The sequence below is a fragment of the Sitophilus oryzae genome, unplaced genomic scaffold (assembly GCF_002938485.1).
Source record: "Sitophilus oryzae breed Bouriz unplaced genomic scaffold, Soryzae_2.0 scaffold_682_pilon_pilon, whole genome shotgun sequence".
Classification (NCBI taxonomy): domain Eukaryota; kingdom Metazoa; phylum Arthropoda; class Insecta; order Coleoptera; family Curculionidae; genus Sitophilus; species Sitophilus oryzae.
Window position 1 is genome coordinate 5,218,408 of NW_022147287.1, and position 25,837 is coordinate 5,244,244.

Below are 25,837 nucleotides of genomic sequence, written 5' to 3' on the forward strand. Positions count from 1 at the left end.
ATACTCTGTCGTCTGTCGAAATTTTTCTTGAAAAAAAAACTCGTTGGTGAGAAAAACTTTAAGTATAGTGTGACAAAGAATACATTACAGGACCAGTTAATGAAATATATTTTATTTTATCAGTTTAAGAACTAATTTATGCTAATATATTCTGATACTAACTTGGTAAAAGACATGATAAATTCATCGGCACTGGTGGTTTCACCGGCTTTTTGGTTTTTGACAGCGTCGTGCACGAAACTACAAACGATTCTTTGCGCGCAGGAACTACTGTCGATATTATTAGCAGCCAATGAATCATCTATTTTGGATAAAATATTTGTGACGGAGGACATATCTGTGTCCAATCCTAAAAAAATATGATTTTTTTAATAGATAGAAATAGTTCAAAAATGTATTTTTTACCTCTGGCGTACCCTCCGTGAGCTGAAGAGAATAGTTGGGATATTTTTGGTATGAGGAGAATAGCACCCAAGCCTATAAGGGCCCCTAAAGCAACCCCACCTATGTCCAATTTCATGGTGCCGTAAGCAAGACCATTGTTGGATCCATATCTAAAAACGGTATATCCAGTTTCTTACTACAATTTTTCTGTGTTTTTACATTTTTTTCTTAATTAAAAAAAGAAGGGTGACGGGAATGAAATTTTGAAGGTAAAAGTTACTATAAGTTTTCAGAGGCTATCGCTTCTTTCATTATAATGTTTACATTGATAAAATCTACTCTGAGGCCTGTGTCCCACGAATGCTGACAAATCTTAATTTGCAAAAGTCGCTCTTTCTTAAATAATCTTTATGTTCTTTAATTCGAACATTTAAAGGTCTAGATGTTTTACCAATATAAAATTTATCACATTCACATGGTATATGTATGTTGTATATTACATTTTTTGTTTGTTGTCCAGTGTTCATTGGTTTAGTGTGTCTTAAAATATAATGTGATTATAATTTTAGACAAGTTTTCTGGTTTTTGGTATATATTTACCCACTTCCTGCAGTTCCATAGCTGATAGTTCCAAACCTGGACTCCTTCTTACTGCTGTCTCCGATGGGATTTTGTGGAATATAAGTCGTTTTGTTCTTATAAGATTTGTAAGGTATTTCTGACTCGTAGTATCTATTACTGGGCGAAAAACTGTAAAAGAACAAAGATATATTCTTCTGTAAATAATGCAATATTTTTTTAATGATATTTAAAACATTACAGCCTCCACAAATATTCAGTTCTCTAGCATGGGCAGTTTTATAACACACCCTGTATCAATATTTATCAAAGTTAGAACTTAAGTATCTTAGGTAAGAAGAATTCAATATAATTTATCAGATTTGAAATAAATACTGTCCTAAGGGTAGTTTACTCTTGACTCGAAAAATATCAAACCCCATTAAAACGTACGTCTATGAAGTATCGCATTTCTTACCCTGGGCAAAATGTACGTCTTATAGCCATACAACCTCCTGCCAAAAATGAAAAAGATCGCTCAACAAACAACCAAGATATTGGCTTGTATCCATCTTAAGTGGGACACCCTGTATATAATTCGATAAATTGACTTAAAACTGACTCGATACTTTGTTTTATGTTCAAAATAGAGTAAATTTACAGAGTAAATCTACAGGTAAAAATAAGTAAAAAAGTTCCTATAAATGCACATATGTCCCAAAATGCTGAGTTACGGAAATACAGGGCGTAGAAATATCATTTTTATTCCGATTTTTTCTAAATAATTTTTGAACTAATAATGTCAATATTTGGATGAAAATTGGTGTCTGGGAGTTTTTTGATATGAGAAATTTGATTTTGATGTCATCTTAATATTGACGTTACTTCATAAATTATTTGGAAAAAATCGAAATAAAAATGAAACTTCTACACCCTGTATCTCCGAAACTAAGCCATTTTAGGACATACATTTATACGAACTTTTTCACTTATTTTTATCTGCTTAATATGCTGCCGAAGTTTCCGGAATACACTTCGGACCACCCTGTATAGAGGTGGTCCCTTATAAAAAGAAGACACAAGTTTGAGTCGGTCTCAGTCATATTTCGAAAATGACAGCGATATTTTTAGAAAGGTAATTTTAAGTTCTTTTCAGTTAATTAAAAACATACAGGGTGTCCCAAATAAAAAATCAATTTTTCTGTTGGTAACTCTTAAATTGTTAATTTTATAAAAATTATACTTAAACCAGTAAATTCTAGGTAAAATGGTGCTTTGGAAATGTATTCATAAAAATACAAAATTTTTCGCAGCAAAGTGACAGCGATATTTGTTAAAAATGTACATTTTTGAAAAACACCCCGTAACTCGGAAATGGTAACAGATATCGAAGTGGGATATTGATCTCCTATAGAAAAAGGAGTTTTCCTTTAAAAGTGTCCAATTTGACCCACCCCGTACATAATTTCACTAAAGTATTTTCACAAATTAATTGAATTGAAGTGATATAAATCCTAATATTCTAGTCTCCGAATGTTTTTTTTCTAATCTAACTTAAAATTAATTTTATACTGTTTTTTTTGTTTCTACCTGTCCTCTTCGCCATACTTCTTGGGATTTGCCCATACACCCATACCGAACACCAAAAACACGACAATTATTTTCTGCATTTTGTTTCTTTTGATTTTTCGCGTAACTTTTCGATATGAACTGGTCGATGAACGCGTGAGCCAAATTATTTTATACGTCTGACATTTTACAGATAGTTAGTTATGAACAATACGAGCCATGTGCAAGCTTCTGCTTGTTACGCTAAAATAATTAAGTAAAACAAAGACATAATTTTACAATCTTGAACAATATTACTATGGAAGCGCATATACGTAATAAGAGACGTTATTTCATTCTTACAAAAAAAGCAAAATTTCACCGATCATCGACATACATTGTTTTCACTTTTAATGATTTTTTGTGTAAAATATACTAACTAATAAAGTATATTTTTGGTGTATTTGATAATGAATTTGAGATATACAGGCCTCATTTTACGGGGTTATAGACGGAGAGCTGGCTACATAAAAAACCTTATCATCGTTACATGGCTAATTTTTCTTGTGAATTATCTTTTTGTGTAGCCATTATCACAAATTACCTATAACAGATGCGAAAGAACACCGAATTACGCGTTCAGGTTTCTGTGACCTTCAGAAAGAGTTCATAGACAATCCGCATCAATGTATAGTTTGGGTTATTATTTGTTTGGATGAAAATAATCTGCACCAATATGTTATCGAGGCATACAAAAAGGTCCACAGACTTCGAGACATACGAAAAATCAAGTCCATTTAGCGTGTGTCGCAATTTTCACACCTTAAAAAATTAGTTTTTATAGCTATAGCAACTGCAGCGACTATGAAAAAAGCTGTGTGATTTTCATAGAAAATAAGGGCACCTGTAATTCATTTGAAAATGTTATAAATCGCTAAAAGAGGTTTCAAATCTCTTGGATTTCTATTAATATTAAATAAATTTTATTAAAAATTGAACTAAAATTGTTAGTATCATTAAAAACAATTCAAATTCAAAAATTTTATCAGTCAAATTCCCTCATTTAAGGTGAATATTAAAGTAAATATAAATACAGCTCATTCTAAGCTCTACTTATCTTTAAGAAAAATTTAAATCATTGTTGCAATTGGGCCTTAATGCCATTTCGAATGAACAATAGTATTAATAATATACATTATAATAATAATAAATTTTATATCATAGTGTGTAATAAAACTACTAAAACACTTTTAAATTGGTATTATATTAACAACTTTTGTTTTTTAATCCAAAAAAAAGTTACCAATTCTCTCAATCAAAATATTTGTGGTCCTGGAAAGGACCATGTTCGTCAAGGTAGGTAATGGGTAAACGGTAAAATAACAGGATAATGAAATTTAAAAAATTACAAAAATTGTTCAAAAGTGCCTCCCTCTTGCATTAAACCAAACGATCATAAAATCCCCTCCTCACATTGGATAACATATCAGGGGTGACAGTGTCAAAGGCATTAAATATTTTCTGCCTTAACTGCTCCAAGTTTTGAATTTCTTCATGGCCGTAAATTTTAGATTTTATGTACCCCCATAAAAAGAATGAATGATTTCTTTTTATGGGGGTACATAAGTCGAGATATGGGGGTACATACACCGAGAAGTCAGGTGAAATTAAACGTCAGTCTAAACAAAACTGTCATTTTTGAAAACTTGTCAAAATTTGGACACACGCTAAATGGACTTGATTTTCCTATGTCTCGAAGTCTGTGGACTTTTCTGTATAATCTCACAGTAATTTAATAGATTGCTCGTCATATTATATCAGTTCGTAGGAGATTAGGAAAAAAAAAGATATTTATAGTATAAAAAATTAATTTATTTAACAAAATTTAATTAAAGATGTGACAAAATAGTTACATTTCTATTGGTTCTATCGGACTTTTTTCGACTATATAAATCTTTATTTTTTGTAAACTTTAATGCATAAAATATTTTCAATCTAATAAATAATTTAATGATGTAAATAAGAGGAAATTTTTAACATGGGTGGTCAAATTCTATAGTTTTCAATATATCAAACAGCCTCTGAATGTTTTATTCAGTGCAAAACTCATCAAAATTTAATATAAATAATTTTTCCAGCCTGTAAATAAAATGAACAAATTTTTCCACTTTCATGATCAAATTTCGAGTTATCCAGAGATTCGGAATCTTTTGCAAATTTTAGACAAATATCACATTGATGTACTTGAAGACCCTTTTTAATGATGTAGTCAAACATTATTAAAATCATTTTGAGTTGAAAACATTTCTCAGAGGCTGTTTGATATAATGAAAACTATAAAATTTGACCACCCATGTGAGAAATTTCCTCTTATTTACATCATTAAATGATTTATTAGATTGAAAATATTTGATGTATTAAAGTTTACAAATAAAGATTTATATAGTCGAAAAAAGTCCGATAGAACCAACTATTATAAGTGAAAATAAAGTCATTAAAAGTACTAAACCAGTCTTTAAATCACTCTCGATCTTCACTAGAAAATTTATTATTATTATTTTGACAGCAAATTTTCTGCAAACTTGCCAACAATATATCTAATTCCTCCAAATTAAGCAATTATTATATCGTTCTTCATTGTTCGTCTTTTTCGAAAGAAATTATAGCATCAGATATGATTCCGAGACGAGCAACACCATTCTTTGTTCTGTGTTGATTATTTATTTTGCGAAATTTTGCGAAATAGTTTTTTTTCGACATGCCTACACATCAGCTTAAATCTGCGTTAGTACCGTAGAAACGTCCGTGTCAAAAGAAAGACTTTGAATCGTTGTGCGGAAATTTTGAAACTGGAAATTTTGGTTCAATTTTCGTCTGACGGGAAGAACATGATTTTTCGGGTCTTGGTTTCGATGGTTTTGGCTAATCTGTGTGTTTTGGTGCGGTGTGGTGATGACAATTTTACCGGGAACTATTACAAAACGGCGTCGGATCGGGGGTTTAGGTCGAAACAGGACAGAATGATTACGTTTACTGATGATGGATATTTAGCTGCAAGTATTTTTTTATACACAGGTTGGCGCACCTCATTCACCTCGATTGATTATACGAAAACGGAAAGATGTAGAAACAAAATATTTTATGAGTATATGTGGAAAGGCAATGTGCATAATTTAAAATTATTTTGAAATGTACAGGGTGTGTCAGAACTAAGATCCATACCGAAGTTATATTTTTTCTTATGGAACACCCGGTATTTTATTTCATTTTTGGAGTCTTGAGCATAAAATAATGCATTTATTATAAAAGGGTTTAATATGTCTAAAAGCTTTGGTTTTTGTGATATTTTAAGATATTTAAATATGCATGCTATAATAAAAAAGTTTGTCAACACCTTGTACAGGGTGGGTCAAATTCGACGCTTTTAAATGGAAACACCCTTTTCTATAGGAGATAGACGAAAACTAATATCGGTGTCTGGAGCTCAATTTTCATCAAAAACATGATGGTGAAAACCGCACATCAATATCTGTTACCGTTTCGGAGTTACGGGGGTGTTTTTCAAAAATGTGCCTTTTTAACAAATCGCTGTAACTTTTTTGCTATCGAAAATTTTGTATTTCTATAAAAACATTTCCAAAGCACCTTTTTACCTAGAATTTAATGGTTTAAGTATAATTTTTTTAAAATTAATAATTTAAGAGTTATCAACAGAAAAATTGATTTTTTATTCGGGACACCCTCTATATTTTTAATTAACTGAAAAGAATTTAAAATTACCTTTCCAAAAATATAGCACACTTGATATTTTGTTATAATCCCCTTCGAAATACAGAATTTTTAAAAGTTCGTCACTTTTAACTAGTAGGCTTTGGACCCTTTATTGATGATATGCCCATAATAGAACTCGAAAACATATTTCTCCAGCAAGACGGCGCACCGCCTCTGATCGCTGAAGTTATCAGCAAATTTTTGCATCCAATTTCAAGAGTAATTGAATAGCCAACCAAGATTCCAGCCGTTGGCCGTCGAGGCCGCCTGACTTAGTGCCCATGGATCTAATCCTATCGATATATTTGCGGAAAAATAAAGGTTCCTTGTTCTTCCGTATAATCTAGACAAGAATTAGAATTACTTAGCAGTTATGAGAGGGGATCTTTCACCCCCACTGAGTTAATGAATTCCGCGACAAATGTTCAAAAACTGCCCCGTCTGTCCATAACAGAAGACGGTCGATATGTCGAACACCTATAGCAACATCTCATGTCTTGGTTTGCTATTTATTTTTCTTGTTATTAGATATAGTTTAAATGTGTTGATGTTGATTAAATATATTTTAAATAGTTATAAAATTCTGCATCTCTCATAGCAAATATTATTTTCGTTTTAATTGATGCTCACAGCTAGATTTTTTTGCATTACAGCCGGTGCCGTTCAAAGCCTACTCATTTAAAACGGGCGAATTTTTATATACTCTATATCTCGAAGAGGAATCGAGCAAAATATCAAGTGTGTTATATTTTTGGAAAGGTAATCTTAAATTATTTTCAGTAAATTAAAAATATACAAAGTGTCCCATATAAAAAATCAAATTTTCTGTTGATAATTCTTAAATTATTAATTTTAAAAAAATTATACTTAAACCATTAAATTCTACGTAAAAAGGTACTTTGGAAATGTTTTCATAAAAATACAAAATTTTCCATAACAAAAAAGTTACAACGATTTGTTAAGTGCATATTTTTGAACTAATCGGTTCGTAAAATTTCTCCAATTCAATTTTATCGTGTACGCTTGCAGATTTAATTTGTTTAAATTTTTTTCAGCATCTGTAGCTTCGACTAATTTACGTTTCAAATCAATTTCCTCGTTCGTTTTGGCTGTGACCTACTACTATATCGCTTAGTTGTCAAATGAGCTTTCATTAAGATTACTCTATTAATATATAGCTATCGAACCCTACACGATATCTTCCAGAGTTTAAATCACTATCTTTATCGATAACTAAAAAACCATACTTGTCGTTCCAACATTTTGCACACATCTCGAAATTGATTAAATGTTACATCAGGCGAAACATGATCCGAATAAATATGACGTAGATTCATTTCATCCTGTTTAAACATTAAGTCATCGTAATATAAACCAAAGAACTACTTCTTTATTTTTCTTGATAAAACAATAAATACTTACTTATTAAACTATGGTAGGTAAATTAAATAAAAGTAAACTGTCATAAATTTAAATAAAGTCAATAACCTAATGTCGATTTTGAAAATAGCTACTAACTGTTACTAGCAAATTTCCATGGCGACCCCCAGCCATCTTGATTGCCATTTTATTGAAAAATCCCTTTTTACTCAAAATCTGAGCCAGATAGGTGTAGGAAACCCTAATATAGTTTGAAACAGCAACTAAATCTGCTTCGACTTGTTTTAAAAAATACATAGTGTTGCATTTAAAATAACGAAGTTTTTATGTAAAATAATATTTAAAGTAGACCAGCAATCTTTGATAACCCTGTATACATTTAAGGAAGCAATACATTTTTTAGTAAAGTTTATTTCTCTGGCTTCAAAGTCAGCACAAGAATTAACTTTGAAAAGTAATATACAGGGTGTTTTACAATTTTTTTTATTATAGCATGCATATTTACCTAAATATCTTAAAACATCTCAAAAACCAAAGCTTTTAGACATATCAAACCCTTATAATAAATGCATTATTTTATGCCCAAAATCCAAAAATGAAATAAAATACCGGGTGTTCCATAAGAAAAAATATAACTTTGGTATGGATCTTAGTTCTGACACACCTTGTACATTTAAAAATAATTTTAAATTATGCACATTGTCTCTCTACATATACCCATAAAAAATTTTGTTTCTACATCTCTCCGTTTTCGTATAATCAACCGAGGCGAATGAGGTGCGCCACCCTGTATAAGTCCCTACAAATAAGTTCTTACGTTCTCTTATTTTTATTTTAGATAGATCTCGACTTCAGCGTACCCTTCCTAGCATTACCTGTAAGGAAATCACTAGATTTAGCCAAGACATCCCTCGTTACCCTTAACATGAGGGCCATTCTAATGACAGGGATAATCATATTTGGCACAACTGTCATTATACCCCTCCTGCTCTCCCTGTTTGACAAGAAGGACTTCATCCCATCGAAAAGTCCGATGAACTTCATATACGAAAGACTACGGGCTCAAAGAAGTAAGTAATTTTAGTTTGTCTTAAAGATTTACCGGTTTACCGGTATTAATAAATAAATACAAGATAATAAAACTATGATATTATTCGTACATGACACACAAAAACCGTATTGTAAACTATTGCCAAATACATAAAATTATGATATCAAAAAACTCTTTAGTAGTTTTTTTTAAATTAATTTGTAATCTTGTGACACCCTCTATAATTTATTTTAATAAAATATATTTTATTTTGAAAATAATAAATAAGATAGATATTTTAATTTTAATTTTAACACTCGGTAATTGTAAATTCATATACATATAGTAAGTATCTAAGACAATTTTTTAAACTCAGTGCCTTTTGATGGAGTTGTTTTGTTTTTATACTATCCGATTGAAATGAATCTTTTTGGGCATTCACCTGTTAAGCTTAAACTCCCTGTGACTGTGACTACCTGTGTTGGTAACTATTGGTAACTCAAAAGAACATCATTCAATATATCGATATTTGAAAAAAAGTGAAAGTTTGATATCTGCATAACAAAGGCACGAAGGATTTTAACAAATAATATACGTACAGTAGAAAAGTACATACCTTTGGCAAATCTTCAACATAATTTGGCTTTCTAATAAAATGTATAAGCACTTGTAAATATTTTGTTTTCGTATGATCTCTGCCTTGCTGAGCAGAAAACGACCAAATTTGGTTGATAAAAATGTATCGAAATACAAAGAATATTCATGCATTTTTGTATCAATTGGAATGTCTACTATTTATTCTTATCAGTACACATTTTTTGGCTTATTTCTAACCAAACGCTTTTGTCCCGCTAAATTTATCTTCCAACGCACTGTGCGCTCGTCCGTCAAATGCAAAAATAACTGTCACTGTCTAAAATCTTTAGCGCCAACTTCAACGCGGTCAGTAGATGACGTAAAAAAAACTGACAGTGCAGGAAGATAGGAATCGAACTATCCTTATCTCTATAGTATCCTTGAGATTAGCCATGAAACATGATTTTAGCCATGTTTCATGGCTAATCTGTGGGTTTGCCCAATAATTTCATTCTTCTTTTTTATTACAATATACAGGGAAAGTCTTAAATAAGTGCAAATATTTTCTGGGCTGGTAGATATTGATAATAGTATATCGTTTTATTAGGAGTACAAATTACACTTTTGTGGCGATGCTGTACGTTTGGCATACAGCCGAGGCACAAATTAGTGTTATGTGTAAAAAATTAGTGTTTTGATTTTTAGGGTTCCGTACCCAAAGGGTAAAAACGGGAACCCTAGGCAAAGAGAAAATATGTTTCTTTTATTGAGATCTATATACGAATCGTGAAAATATTTCCACTTATTTAAGACCATGTATAATATGTGTATAACGTAGGGTATAACGATTATAGAGAAACAACAAATCTAAAAATTTTATATTATAGAGGTAAACATCCATTATTAATAAAAAACCACTTAATAATTTTTAGCATTTTTTTCGAACAAAGTTGTTGAAGAATATATTTATATTATTACAGAAAAAAAATCGTATATGTATTTAAGTACAAAAATTTTATTGTACCAAGTACAAAAAAGAAGATAACATAATACAATATAATCGAAAAAAAACGACGTCAGCAATGGCTATAAAATGAAGATCGCTGGCAATTTATATGTAAAATTATAAGGGGTATGTAATGTAGCATGTATCAAAAAAAAAGGAAAGGCCATCTCACACTTATCCACTCAGGAACGCGGAGCAAGATCTTTATCTACCTACCCCGCGCTCAGAGTTAGTTAAAGTTAAAAGTTCAATATTATACATCCACCTGCCACTTGAAATCAAATCCATAACATAGTTTTCTTCATTTCGCAAAGCATTGAAAACTTATATATTTTGATAATCGAATTTGATCTTGTAAACACTGGTCTAATATTTGCCATTACTATATTTACTATAAACTTTCAACTAAACTTTCATACTATACTGCCCCACTAAGAAAAACCCTGGTATCTCCAAAAAAATCAAAAACGAGATTTTTGCACCAAACAATTAATTGTGATTTTTACAATATATTTACGTAGAAAAAACCTGGCATTTTAATTTCCTACATAATTTATAAGGAAAAATTGTTTCCCCGTAAACGCCAAAAATAGTCTCTATGCTAAGTATAAACCTTGTATCATATATTTTCTTAGCAAAATTCTGGTATGTAACAGGAGATACGAGTTTTTAACGAAGAAAAATCAATATGCCAGGTTTTCTCTAAGGATATCCGCGTGTTCACTATCGACGCTGTCGATAACAGGTTATCACTTAGCATTTTGCCGAGTAAGCTATCATTTTATTGATTTGTTTCGACCTGTCATGTCGCACCGGCATTTGTAAGGTTATTCTAATTTTATTTGGAATACTGTTTAGAATATTACTTATTAAAGTGGTGATCGTTAGTGGCAAGAATATTAAACATCTTCCTTGGGTAAGTTTTAATTCTAAATTATTATTTCTAGAAATAATAATGCTCCTTAGATTTCAATGTGTCTGTAAAAGCCGATTTAGGGTCTTGTAAACATTAGGTACCTATCCACTATTTTTCAAATTATTTAAATTTTAAGGAAGAGCCCTCGATATCTAGAATAGTTTAAAAGAAAAAAATCGTTGGATGAAACAATTTTGATGGACAAAAAAATTAAACATAATAATTAAAATAAAGAATGTAGGAAATCCTATGAGCGTTGCCAACTTTCCTACTGCTTCTGACATTCAAAAAAAGTGATTCATCAACAATTTTTCTATACAGAATAGTTAAACAGAACATAATTTGCCAAAAAAAAAAAACATTAAATAATTGAAAGTGAGTGGATACCTAATGTTTACAAGAACAGCCAATTTATAATATTCGGCGCTGTACGTTGACGTCTGGTCTTTAAATCAAATTAAGTAATATGTTGTTCGTATTATCAGCCTCTAAAGCCGAATATGGACATTTTTGCTTTTACTATTAATGAGTGGTGGTATCCAGGGTGGAAGGGGTAGGGACAATATTTAAATAAAACAATTACAAAAAAGTGTATAAACTACTTCGCAATCGAAAAATTGTCGGGCATTTAACTATATTTTTTGTATTAAAACTAAGGTTCGATAGTTCATTTTTCATGACATTTTAGGCCCATGGACGGGACACTACGTTAGTGCGGCAGTCGTCAACATAAAACGTCAAAGTTTGTAAATCGACCTTAATGGTCTACAAAAATAAAAGTACAGCCTAAATTTTGTTTTATATTAATTTGGAATGGTAGTTTTACTAACTTATTTTTTTCTGTTTATTAATTAATTTATTATTAAGACCTGATCCCCTGCCCTGGTAGAAAAGTATTGCCATAATAGGATTTATATTTTATAAACAGGCATGTCTTTGAGGTCAAAGAAATTGGTGGCTATGGCGCTGCATAAAACTGAATCAGATCGATCATCAAATGAGCAGAAGTTATTGCCCCTTTATACCGAAGATGACATCCAAATAGGTGTTCTGGAACCATTATCGCGTTGCCCCATACAAGATTCATCAAGTAGGAAATGTCACGGAGAAATTAAACCAAAGCAAAAAAATACTGACGGGTGCTTTTTGAAAGTGTCATCTCATTGTGATGGTTTTTCTATTCAGCCTAGTATTGAAAATGAGCGCGTTGAAGTAGTTTTTTACACAAATAATGATGCATATCCTACCGACATTGTTACTGACACCGATGTTATAAACGATTGCGGCGACTCCAATAAAAATGACTCGTTGGCTGACACAGCTGATGTTTCAGCTGGTACTATAATAAACAATTATAATTTTGAACTATCCACGACAGAAGACCCTATTGCAAATGATAATAGTAAGTTTCATCTCAAGTAATTTAGAATTATTGTATGTAGAACTGAGATTATTTTTTAGACCAACAGCAAGAAACAGAATTAGATTCCAACGGCTATATTTTAGAGGCTGATGACCTAGCCAACAAAATATTAATATTACCAGAACTGGAAGATCAAACATTAGTTGAACCTATTGAACCTATTATTCCATCCGATGCAATAGAAAATAATGCCGATCAAGGTTTTTTGTTTTTTCTTTGTCTTCTTCAACCTTTATTAAATGAAATTTTATTTTACAGGTGATGAAAAGTACACGAAAAAAGGGAAAATTAGAAAACGGAAGAGTTTCAACATATCGGTGGACCAAAGGAAAAAAATTAAATGCTCAGAGATACAACAAAAACATAAAGTTCAAATACCATGTGACGCCAATAAATGCCAAAAGAAATGCTCAGAGAAGATCGATCAAGATAGACGAGTAGCAATAAATAAAATGTATTGGAATCTAGATTGGGTAGCTAAAAAAACATACATCCTTAATTCTGTCAACAGAGCCCCGATAAAAAGAAGACGCTCAGATTCTTCAACAAAACAAAATAGCTTTAAGTACTTTCTAAAAGATTCTGATGGTGAAACACAAAATGTCTGTAAGATATTTTTTTTGACGACCCTCGGATATAAAAAAAACAACGATTGGGCCATCCAAAGCTTTGTACAACAAGATTTTTTTAAAAATGGAAAAATCGCTCCCCTGGCTGACAAACGTGGTAGGAATGCGTCCAAGTTTAAAATATCTACCGAAGATATCGAAAAGCATATAGAAACATTTAATCCAGTAATTTCACATTACCGGAGAGAGCATGCTCCGCATCGCCGCTACCTGCCGAGTGATTTAACCATTGATGCAATGTATACGAACTTCCTGGAGACTCATCCTGATAAGAAATGTTCATATGAGGTTTACAGGAAAGTGGTTAAAAGCAAGAACATCTCGTTTACGAAGTTGGGCCACGAGGAATGTGAGCTCTGCGAAGGATTTCACTTACATGATGCTCTACATAATGAAACAAACTTGGACAGAAACTGTGAAGTATGCCAAAAATGGGAAGTGCACATTAACAGGGCAAAAAGGTCTAGAGAATTATACAGAAAAGAATGCGAATCAGTTTGTGAACCAAACACGTTAAGAGTTTCAGCTGATCTTGAAAAAGTAATAATGATTCCTCGGATTGATATGTTTAAAAAAGTTGTCTTCACTCAAAGAATAGTCGTATATAATGAAAGTTTTGTGCCATTAAAAACGCTGAAGAACAATAAGCCATTTGCAGCATTGTGGCACGAAGGAATATCAGGCAGAAGCAAGGAAGCAATTATTAGTACGTTCTTTTCATTTATGTTGCACAATCGTGATGTGGAGCATTTTGTGTTTTGGTTGGACAACTGTTCTTCGCAAAACAAAAATTGGGCGTTTCTTTCATTTTTAATGTTCATAATAAATTCCGACAAAATAGCTGCTAAGGATATTATCATAAATTACTTCGAGCCTGGCCATACTTTTATGTCCGCCGACAGTTTCCACCATCAGGTGGAACTATCGCTGAAGAAAGCAAAAAAAGTTTACGACTTTCATGATTTCGTTGAAGCAGTTCAAACCAGTAACTCGAAGCGTGTTACAGTTAAAGAAATGGCAGTTGCTGATTTTTTCGACTGGAAAGACTATTCTTCACAGGCAAAATTGAAAAAAATTGAGCCACGAGTTTACCTGTCGCAAGTAGTTAAGGTAATGGTCCAGAGAGGAAGCGATACTTTGAAAGTTGAGACGGATGATACTGGGGAGTTGAAACAAATAGATTTTTTACAAGTTAGAGCAATAAAGTCTGGGATAAAAGAACCCGCAGTCATGAAGAAACCCTCTGGAATTCCCAAAAGTAGAAAAGAACACATTCTGAAAAATTTAGGGGAAATTATACCAGCAAACCGGCATAATTTTTGGCGAGAATTGCCCACTTCCGATGAGCAGTAACTACATTTTTTTAATTTTAATTCGTTTCATTTTACTCATTTAGTATCGTTTTTTTTGTGATTTTTAAAATAATTTTTTTTAAGTATGTATTAATAAATTGATTATTGAATAAAATAATTTTTAGGACAATACAAAAATAAAGCAGTATATAAGAAAAAAATGTTCATCTCTCAGCTATGAATTTTATAATATTTACATAGTAAAAATCACGCTTCAGCCAAATTTGTATTATACGTGGTTTTAACTAAATAAATTCGGTTTCACTTTTAGCACTCTTAACCCGTATATAACATAACTAATATTCATAGCTTAGTTTCGCATTTTTTTTTTCTTAGAAACGTTAACTTTGAGTTAACAAATGATATCTCAAATCATGTTATTGTATTTATTTAGAAAGAACTTAATAGAACCAACGAAAAACTTTAAGCGCGGTTTTCTCAAAACTTGCGTTACTGGAGATACCAGGGTCTTTCTTAATGGGGCAGTATAGATATTTACTATAAACTTTCAACTTTCAAACTTTTTATCGGTATAACCGCCTGCACCCACATATAGAAAAAATCCTCCCAGAATCGCAAACGGGTTTTCGCACCAACCGCGGTACCGTCGATTCCATATTCTCCATCCGGCAACTACAGGAAAAAGTAAAAGAGCAGCAGTCTAAACTTTACGTTGCATTCGTCCATCTAACAAAAGCATTCGACTCTGTGAATAGAGATGCACTTTGGGCAATTATGGAAAAGTTCGGAGTACCCAACAAATTTCTTACAGTGTGTAAAAGCCTCCATAACAACAACAAATCAAGAGTGTCATATCATGGATCACTGAGCGATCCCATCCTAACAAACACAGGCGTTAGGCAGGGATCTATCTTAGCGCCTCTCCTATTCAATACATTCATGGCAGCTCTCTCCATTATAGTGGACAGCAAACTGCAGGAGAGAGGTTTGGGCATTAGATCTGGCGGTCTGTTCAACATAAAAAGACTCAGGGCAAAAACACGTACAAAATTCATCACAGAACTTCAATACGCTGATGACTGTGCTCTAGTTGCAAAAACGTTACAGCAATTGAAGAAATGTTGAACACATATACATGGGCATACGAGGCCTTGGGACTTAAGCTGAACATCGATAAAACTAAAATTATGTGCACTCCCCCAGAAGATCACAACAATGCTATAAAAATCGGAGATAAGCTGTTGGAATATGTAGCGGAATTCAATTACTTCGGCAGTTTGATTTCGGAAAAGGCCAATATCGACTCTGAAATTCAGCACAGGATTAGCAGCGCCTCAAGAGCATTCTGGAAATTAAAAGACAGGGTTTTCTACAATCATGACTTGAGCACAAAAACGAAACTTGCAGTGTACCGAGCGATAATAATTCCCACCATGTTATATGGAAGCGAAACCTGGGTGCCCTACCGCCGACACATGAACTCTTAAGAATAAAATGGTTCCATCATGTCTCAAACGTATCGGTCCTTGAAAAAGCTAACTGCGAGAGTATTGAAGTCATGATTACAAAGTCCCGCTTAAGATGGGCTGGTCACGTATCCAGAATGCAAGAAAACCGCATACCAAAATCTCTGCTTTACGGTGAGCTTGTAGACGGTAAGAGGAGGCCGGGTGGACAACTCAAAAGGTTCAAGGATATTTTCCACGAAAACTTAAAAGGAATTAACAAGCAGAATAAGTGGGAAGGGACAGCTCACAATAGAACGGAATGGAGAAGAATTGTAAAGTCAGTTAACAGCGAGAACCAAAAAGTAAAGAGGCAGCGAAGCAATGAGATTTTTGAATGTCGGGAGTGCGGTAGACAGATAACATCACGTATCGGGCTTTTCAGTCACAGAAAAGCTCATGAAAGAAAACTCCTTGCGTGACCATCTTCTGATGCGTGTCAAATACTCGTCAGCGAGTAATGGCGGTATAAACTTTCAAAATATTTTTGAATCTTAATTTAATTTTTTTTATTCTTTGACATTGTAAACATTTATAAATGTTTATTTTAAACAATAAGTCTGATAATGTAATTTGTATACTTGTTTTGTATTCTTTTTTGTTTGTTTCTTTACCTTTACAAATTGTAAAATTTTTTGACAATAAAGGCATTTATTTATTTATTTATTTATACACCAACTGAACGTCGTTTTTTTTTCTCGATCATACGCTGTCATTTACTAAATTTAACTTTCTCATAAATACAACTTAAAAGATTCACGTTTTTTTCATCTACCATTCGGTAGAATACTTCTTGTTTTTGGCTTTTGTCCCCATTCGCTAAGTCGCTCAGTTCCTTGCTTGCATATCTCCTCAGTTGACGTTGTAGCATTTCTGTATTGTCCAGAAACATCCTCACTGCTTGAAACCTGGCTTCCCACAATACTTCTTTAAACAAGACTTGTCGTACTTCAGGCCGTTCCATGTTGAGGCAGAGGTAGTTTCCCAGGAAGTACTCTCCGAAGCTTTGGTGGACGAACCTGAACGATCTGTCTGAAGTCTTATTAACTACTACCAATCCAATCCGATGTAAGTCAGTTTTGAATTGTTCAAAACTTTCACGTAGTTTGTCGCTGGGTCCTTTTACGGAAAAGAAACTTTCAAAAGCTATGTCTTGATGGAGTATAATCATCAATTTTTCATCTCTACTTCTCATTTCCTCTGCTCCGGCTGATCTCCCTGCCACGCTCTTCTCGGTGTAGTATATTCTGAACTTTTCCTCAATAAAAATCTTGTATAAACTCGACAGCTCAAAGTTTTCGGGCAACTCTCCACTGCGCCACACCATAACATCCGTCAGCATTTTCAACTGCAACGGTACACCGTTGAAATCCACCTGAATTCCACCCCACAGTCTTTGGTAGATGACGGTTTTTATTCTGTCGTAGGCTTCATCGAAGTCTGCATCGGACTTTCCACTTTTCCTCCATACCTTCTTCATGAAATTAAGTTTCTGAGTTTCGGAGAAAGGGTTCAGATGATACGCTACACTTTCTAGGTCTCTCTCCAGGCTGGACTGTTCGTGTCGTCTGGAGGTGACCCAGATATATTCAGCGCGACTTTTCTTCAATGCCTGCAGTAAAATTAAGGTATTCTCTTTGTAATTTGGGCTAATTTCATCGAAACCGTCGAATAACAGCGCTACTTTGGGATACTTATAATCCAGATTTACTTGATTTAGAGCAAACTCCAAGAACCTCTTCTGAAAACAAGTCCTCCTCTTGTCTGCGGCAACAGGATATACCATATCAGTTAGAAACCTTACTGCTTCTTTCATATTGTCTCTATCAAAGTTGATTTCTTGTAAGGACTTCTCCAAAACGTTTTTGTTTAGAGCGCTGTTTGGATTAAAACCATAGTCATTTAAATTCATCTTTAAAACCCAGAGCATAGGATTAAGCTTTTTGAAATTGTAAGCTAGACTTCCAATCAGAGCTGATTTTCCTAAACCGGGATTATCGGCAACTATATTAGTTCTTTTCTTGTAATCGCTCACTACACTGCACAAGTAGTTTTCGTTTATATGATCCGAAAAACATTTATTAGATACATACGGATAGATCTTCCTCATATTGCCCTTGCAGTCATCCAGGAAGAGATATTTGTTACTATATTCAAAGAAAAACATGTCAGTTTCAGAGTTTAGGTAAAGCTGATCAATATCATTTCGATCTGTGCCATTGGGTATCAAAATCAAGCCTACCGTATATCGTATCCTTGGATTCCATTCATGTATAGATTTTTGTTTAATAGCTTTTAAGTTATCGTCGTCTCTCCTTTGTATATCTCGAACAAAGAACAAACTCGTGCTGATTAAGTTTTCGTTGAGTATATCTAAATCTGCAACTTGCCGATATAGAGTTCTGGTTTCGTACATATCCTTATCGAAAGAATCGAATTTGGAAACTTTAACTGGCTCTATCTCAATTTCATCTTGTAACAAAAGCATTTCGATCGTCTCCAGGTCCAAAACCTCCTCGGCAGCTTTGATGTTTATCAGTTTGTTTATTTTTGTCAATTCATCTTGAAACATTATAAATTTTTCGAGCATAGTTTCCTTAGATTTGATATCAAAGTGACTGAAACTGTTTAAATCTTTTACTTCATCATATTCTAAACCTTCCGATCTCATCTCAGTTAATTTTGTGAATAATACATGATCCTCGTTCGATATTAATATTAATTTTTTAAGTTTACGCGATGAATCATTTTCCTTGTCCTCTCTGTTTTCTTCTAATATTTCATCTAAGTTGTTTATCAGATCCGCTAAAGTATCTTGGTTAATAGGAGTATCTTTCTGACATTCAATTACAAATAAATGATGACTCTCCTTGGAAGCAAAAGCCTCGCATGCTAGATTCTGCAGATTTCCCACTAACATTTCTTCCAGTCGAACAAAGATACATTTATCGTGGGTTTCCAAGTAGTCATGAAATTTTAAACACTGAGCAACCTTTATTGAACTTAGTAGCGTAGAATCAGTAATAATGTGCATGACTTGGACGTTCTTTTCGGGATTTTCTGCAAGAAATCTACTTAATACATCAAAATTTCTATTAAAGCTCACTGCATAGTTGTGTAGAGTTTCTGGTCGAGCTTTGGATAAACCGGAAGTCATCAGTGACCGTATATTCTCTCCGATTTTTTTGAAGAACTTATCTCCTTCCTCTTTGACTAAATAAGAACTGCTACCGTCTTTGTACTCAGCAAACCAGCGATGTACTTCTTCTTGGAAGCTATTTGTAGCAAAATACGGGTTTAGAAGTTTAACCTCTTCACCTATTTCTTTGTTTATCAACTTGTGAAGCTCGTCTTTGTTCGGGTATTCAAGCATAAACCTGAATTTATCGAAAAACTCATCCAAATCCTCAATTGTTGGCTGAATTTCATTACTATCATATCTTTTATGATAAGCATCTAGGAGTTCTTGTTTAGATTCAATAGTGAGTTTATATTTTTTGCATTTTCGGCCTCTGAATTCTAAAATAGGGTCTCGAACAGTCGTCTGGTCTAACTCCAAGTGCTTCATAGCTTCCTCGTTGAAATTATGGTTTGCACAAAGAATGAAACTGTCTAGACGAGCTCCTTCAAACGTCTCGCATCTTTTAATTTTGCAGTACGATCTCAAGTACTTTACTAAAGCCATGCCGTGCAAAGTTTTTGATGAATTAAATATGTTGGTTTTTGTCACGATGTTATTTTCTTCATCTAGAGTGTGTTTAGCTTGTAGAAATCTCCAAACCCACTCATTTGATTCGTCTTGGTACAGTAGTACCACGTCATCGAAAACTTCGGCTGCTTTCATCTCGGTGGCGATGTAGAACTGCCTGTTCTTGTAGAGCTTTAGAGCTCTATGCAAATAGAGCATCAGCAATCTCAGTTGAAAAATGTCCCCGTGTAAGGAAGTCTTTAAAGTTCCTGTCTTGAATCTCGGGATTTCTGCTGGATTTTTCGATGGTTCCTGTTCCGTTACAGTACAAATTATCGGTGATTGATCTAGATTAAATTTGATGATAGTAGTTGAAACTGGATGCCTAGGTGCTGTTGACACTCTGGCCTTTTTGACACCATCAATTTGAGACTTTTTGCTTCCACCAGGTTTAGGGTTTTTTGGCATGTTTAAGATTTGGTATTATTGAGCTCTAAAAATAATTTAATTAAATACATAGGGTGTACATCATTTTTTATACAGCGTATGCGAGGAATAGTAGGGCACATTTTGTAAATATTTAAGTATACAGGGTGATTGAAATATATTTTTAGTGAAATCGTATTTTCTGATCGAATGCTATAAGAGCCGTCCGAACTGTATTCCGGAAACTTCGGTAGTATATTCTGCAGATAAAAATAAGTAAAAAAGTTTGTATAAATGTATGTCCTAAAATGATTGGTTTCGGGAATACAGGATGTAGAAGTTTCAGTTTTATTTAGGTTTTTTCCAAATAATTTCTGAAGTAACGTCAATATTTGGATGAAAATTGGTGTCTGGGAGTTTTTTGACATGAGAAATTTGATTTTGATGTCAATATGACTCCTACTCGTAGATGCCGCCACCTATATATTTTTTTTACTGTTTTTTTTTTACTGGTTTGAACAGTAATAAATAATAAATTTGTCCGTACCTGTATAAAACTACTGAGTAAAAAATACACATTTACGACATTTTTTACGTAAAAAATGTATCTTGATAAAAATTGCTACGTGTAATGGTTCTCGAGATATTTGGAATCGAAATTATCAATACCTGTTGTCCCTGACATATAAATTAAACATATTATACTTAGAATGTCATGTATTGACTATTTTCATTCTAAATATCTTGAGAACGGTTGCTTGTAGCGATTTTTATCAAGAGACAATTTTTTACGTAAAAAGTCACGGAAATGTATATTTTTCACCCAGTACTTTTATACAGAACGGTTAGTTATTACTCTTCAAAACTGTTAAAACACATGTAGGTAGCACCCCCTACAAATAGACCATATTGACATCAAAATTAAATTTCTCATGTCAAAAAACTCCCAGATGACTCCCAGTCACCAATTTTTATCTAAATATTGACGTTACTTCGGAAATTATTTGGAAAAAATCGAAATAAAAATGAAACTTCTACACCCTGTATCTCCGAAACTAAGCGTTTTGGGACATATACAGGGTGGCGCACCTCATTCGCCTCGGTTGATTATACGAAAACGGAAAGATGTAGAAGTAAAATATTTTATGAGTGTATGTGGGGAGACAATGTGCACAATTTAAAATTATTTTGAAACATACAGGGTGTTTCAGAACTAAGATCCATACCAAAGTTATATTTTTTCTTATGGAACACCCGGTATTTTATTTCATTTTTGAATTCTTGGGTACAAAAAGAGGCATTTATTATAAGGGTTAAATATGTTTAAAATCTTTGGTTTTTGAGATATTTAAAAATATTTAAATTTGCATGCTACAATAGAATAGATTATTAACACCCTGTACATTACTTTTCAGCATTAATTCTTGTGCTGAGTTTAAAGATAGAGAAATAAACTTTACAGAAAAATGTTATTGCTTTCTTAAGTTTATACAGGGGTATCAAAAATTTCCGATTTATTTTAAGAATTTATTTTACATAAAAACTTCGTTATTTCAAATTCAACACCCTGTATTTTTTTTAAATAAATCGAAGCAGATTCAAATGCTCTTTCAAACTATATTAGGGTTTCCTATACCGATCTGGCTCAGATTTTGAATAAAGATCAAGTTTTCAATAAAATTGCAACCAAGAGGGCTAGCGTCGTCATGACGTCATGGCAAGTTTCTAGTGACAGTAGCTATTTTCAAAATCGAATTTAGTTTATGGACTTATTTAAATTTATACCAGTTTACTTTTATTTAATTTACCTACAATAGTTTAATAAATAATATTTATTAAATGTGTATTTATTATTCTATCAAGGGAAACGAAGAAGTAGTTCTTTGATTTATTTTACAATTACTTGTAGATATATGGATTTTCTATAAAACAGCCAATTACGGCAAATTCATTTTCTTCACTTCCAACGACAAGTTTCTGCCTAATAGGTTATTTATAAACCACACTACCAGCTCTGCGAAATAATAGGACAAGTACTTTTTCAAAGGAACGCTTATCAGGAAGATTTCTATTTAGATATCTTTTTGGTTAAATAATATACAGAATGTCGCATTTAAAAAAATTGAGATATACCATTTTAAATATTGCGATTTTGGTGACGCCATAAAAAATACCCAATATAGAATAATGTATATAGAATGATGTAAAATAATAAAAAAAAATCAAACTAACTTTACCATAACTTTTTTTGTGACACCCTGTATATAACAAAATATTTTAGGATACACCCTTTTATAAACCTTGAAACATATGAATAAAACTTTTTTCAGATCTTCAACAACGACGACGATATTGAACTTCCTCGCACTAATGGGCCACCCTGTATATTTATGGTGGTTTAAAGCTAGGTGTGGCACTTTTCTTGCCTCAAATATAAACTCAATATTTTGTCTATAATATTTTGAATATTGTTATATTACGACCACTTATAATAAAAAATAAATAAAAAAAAACATAAAAAAATACAGTCCACTAAATTTATAAGAGATTATGCTATTATAAAATTCTTTCAATTAAAAAATATGAATAATTTGCGGAGACTTTAGATGTACAAAATATTTACTCTAAACTTGTTTCAAAAACCAATTTATATAAATTATCTCGTAAATTATTATTGGAATGAAAATTTTATGGAAAATCTTCTGACCAAAAAATATTTTCATGCGCATATTTGAGACAACCTGTATCTAAAAAACTATTTTTAAAATCTGCCCACATGCTAAAAAAAATAATAACATTTAATTAATTACATAATATCTCAGCTTCTAAAATAAACAAATATAATTAAATGTTAATTGATAATTACTATCAGCTTGCCGATTTACATCCGATGGAAATCTAAAAAGACTCAAAGAACAATTTTTTGAATTATTTCCACAATTAATAGCAGCGCACAGTAAGGCACTCATTTTTTGTCAATCCGTCCCTGTGCTCGGACGCAACGCTCGAACCTCACAACTCGACGGACCGAATTCAACTGAAACGCTTTGCAATCTGCCGATATTCGACAGATTGCAAAAACTGGCAGAAAATATTTGCGAGAGTGCAACTACTCTTTTCCTTAAACTATGATAAAACTTTCTGCCTGCGAAGCATTTTTCCGAGACGTTCGTTTTAAAGCAGCGTATCTCCAATAAAAAGAGAGATAATGTCATGATTAAAAAAATAAAATGCTCATAAAAGTTGAGGCTACAATGTAATTTGATTTAGCAATAGCTACTACCGCTGCTGCACCCTACAGTGTATTACAAAGTTCGGGCAAAAAACTTCGTCTTATTGTTGTGCCCTGTATATGCTCAAAATAAATTCGGAATAAAAATTGCTGACGTAGCATCCCTTAAGAAGGAATTAATTTACAATTTAAAAAAAATCATCAAAATCTAATGAGTGGTTCGCGAGAAATCCAACTTTGAAATTGGGACTAGTTTTTAGTGACCGGTTTTTTTTGCCGGTGAGTTTATTATATTAAAAAATTAAATAATTACCTTATTTTTCCTCCCCCACAAACTCGGTTCCAATATTTAATTCTGTAACTTCTGACTCGAGAATGTCTAATTATTTTTAGCAAATATTATGTCAATATAACACATAACAACAATTTTATTAAACAGTGCATTATATTTATCCTGCAAACGATAAGCATGTCTCAGGAAGCATTCGATAAGATTACATATATCTAATTTTATTGTGAGTCAGTTGAATTATTTATAATATAATAAATGCGATATTAAAACCACAATAATATACAGGGTGGCGCAACTCATTCGCCTCGGTTGATTATACGAAAACGGACAGATGTATAATAGAAACAAAATATTTTATGGGTATAGGTGGGATAGGTGCATAATTTAAAATTATTTTGAAATGTACAGGGTGTGTCAGAACTCAGATCCATACCAAAGTTATATTTTTTCTTATGGAACACACCAGGTATTTTATTTTATTTTTGGATTCTTGGACATTAAATAAGGCATTTATTATAAGGGTTTAATAGGTTTACAAGCTTTGGTTCTTGAGATATTTCAGAATTAATTCTTGTGCTGACTTTCAAGCCAGAGAAATAAATTTTATTAAAAAAAATTGATTGCTTCCTTAAGCAATAGAGGGGTTTCAAAAATTGCTGATCTATTTTAAATATTTATTTTACATAAAAACCAAAAACTTCGTTATTTCAAATGCAACACTATGTATTTTTTAGTTTAATTATATCGGAATTCTACCCTTTCTTCAAACATTTCTCATTAAAATAGTTTTTTTGGGTTAATAGTAGTAGTATATTAGTTTAATGGCCACAGCTGCCAGGGCTATCCGGCCGGATGGTAGAATTAACTACCTACGGTTGAGCGTTTATATAGATGATGACACACAGACGAGGATCGCTATAAAGCAAGCCTGGGGTGCAACTTTGTTCATGTTTCAAAGCGATAGCAAAGTAATTTGTAGCTTGATGCACTATGTTCAGTAGCAACATCGATTCGTAGCGATATTCTGATTTCTCGCTTTGTGGCGAGGCTACAGTCTAGACACGTGTGCAAGAGTGTGATAGTGATACCATATTTCGCAGCATTTGAGCGACAATAGTTTTGCAATGAACATAGTATCGATCTGGTTTTGACATCGCTTCTAAACGATCGCTTGCTAACTTGAACAAAGTTGCACCCCTGGGAAATCCCATACCCCGACTGTTGAATTGAAGAAAATGTTGGCAAAGGAAGATCCTGCAAAATAAACAAATTTAATAACAATTTCATTTAAAATGTCAAAGATTAATTCCACAACTATCTAAGAATTCGCCTATAATATTAACTACAATTGGATGAGCATGCAAAGCGGAGGTAAAATTATGAGGGGATGTTTGATAAAGAGATAAAGATTTAAATTTATTGCATTCAAAAAAGATGTGGTTTAACGTTCCAATTTCTCCACACTCACATAAGGAATCTGCATTTACACCTATACGATGTAAATGGGACGGAATTAGACAATGTCCGCTTCTTAATCTGAAGAAGGTTGTCAATCTTTTCCTGGGAAAATCTTTACATGATCTAAACCATATGCTTTTGTAGGGAAAAGTAACAATTTCTGCATAATTTTTCCCTTTTTTACAAGAAATCTCCTTCCATCTGCCTTTCCATAACTATGTATAACTTCTTCTTTTTTTTTCAGGCTGAATGATGCCAAAATGTGTTTTTTTTGCTTAATTTTGTTTGATACAAAAGTAAGCTTTTTTTTGTAATGAACAGGGATTTTGTCGCAATACTATCTAGAGTAACAATACTACTTTAAAATATCAGTCGTCGTATATATTATATCTATTTTTGCTTAATTTTATTATTATTTTTATCTACGTCAGTGAGTTAAGCAGCTCTTAACTCACGCATTTTCATTACCGCACTCCTTGTTTAGATGACTACCAAAGAGAAAAAAAAAAATTTCTAAAACATTTATTTTGCACTAAATACCTACTAAATACAAATAAACTATTCTATTGATTTTAATTATAAAACATGAAAACTTATTTATTATAAATGTTGATGATACAGTTTGAACAATCTTTCAAGTAAATGCCTAATTTTAATAGATATCATAGTAAGTATCATTGAATAGAAAGCCCAAAGAGACGA

The 25,837-nt window shown here is 32.6% G+C and overlaps 3 protein-coding genes across 4 annotated transcripts in view; 1 reads left to right on the forward strand and 2 right to left on the reverse strand.

Annotated features, from left to right (window-relative positions):
* Positions 1-25,837, reverse strand: part of LOC115887988 — a 31,000-nt gene that overhangs the window by 311 nt on the left and 4,852 nt on the right. Inside the window, exons 1-4 of one of the 2 annotated variants that reach the window (XM_030907566.1) lie at positions 2,533-2,906; positions 985-1,134; positions 406-554; positions 163-349 (exon numbers count right to left, since the gene is read on the reverse strand). In XM_030907566.1, coding sequence (XP_030763426.1) covers positions 163-349; positions 406-554; positions 985-1,134; positions 2,533-2,612 — 566 coding nt within the window. In that variant the 5' untranslated portion in view covers positions 2,613-2,906. Of the gene's footprint in view, positions 1-162; positions 350-405; positions 555-984; positions 1,135-2,532; positions 2,907-25,837 lie in introns of those variants that run through there. The other variant, XM_030907565.1, reaches the window with a different exon arrangement.
* Positions 10,621-14,907, forward strand: LOC115887960. The gene is made up of 3 exons (XM_030907531.1): positions 10,621-12,571; positions 12,631-12,792; positions 12,851-14,907. The coding sequence occupies exons 1-3, from the start codon at positions 12,100-12,102 to the stop codon at positions 14,572-14,574; spliced, it is 2,358 nt and encodes a 785-aa protein (XP_030763391.1). The 5' UTR covers positions 10,621-12,099; the 3' UTR covers positions 14,575-14,907.
* On the reverse strand, positions 16,703-23,874 carry LOC115887953. The gene is made up of 2 exons (XM_030907514.1): positions 23,699-23,874; positions 16,703-20,220 (listed from the first exon to the last, which is right to left on the reverse strand). Exon 2 carries the CDS (start codon positions 20,193-20,195, stop codon positions 16,752-16,754), a length of 3,444 nt encoding a protein of 1,147 aa, XP_030763374.1. The 5' UTR covers positions 20,196-20,220; positions 23,699-23,874; the 3' UTR covers positions 16,703-16,751.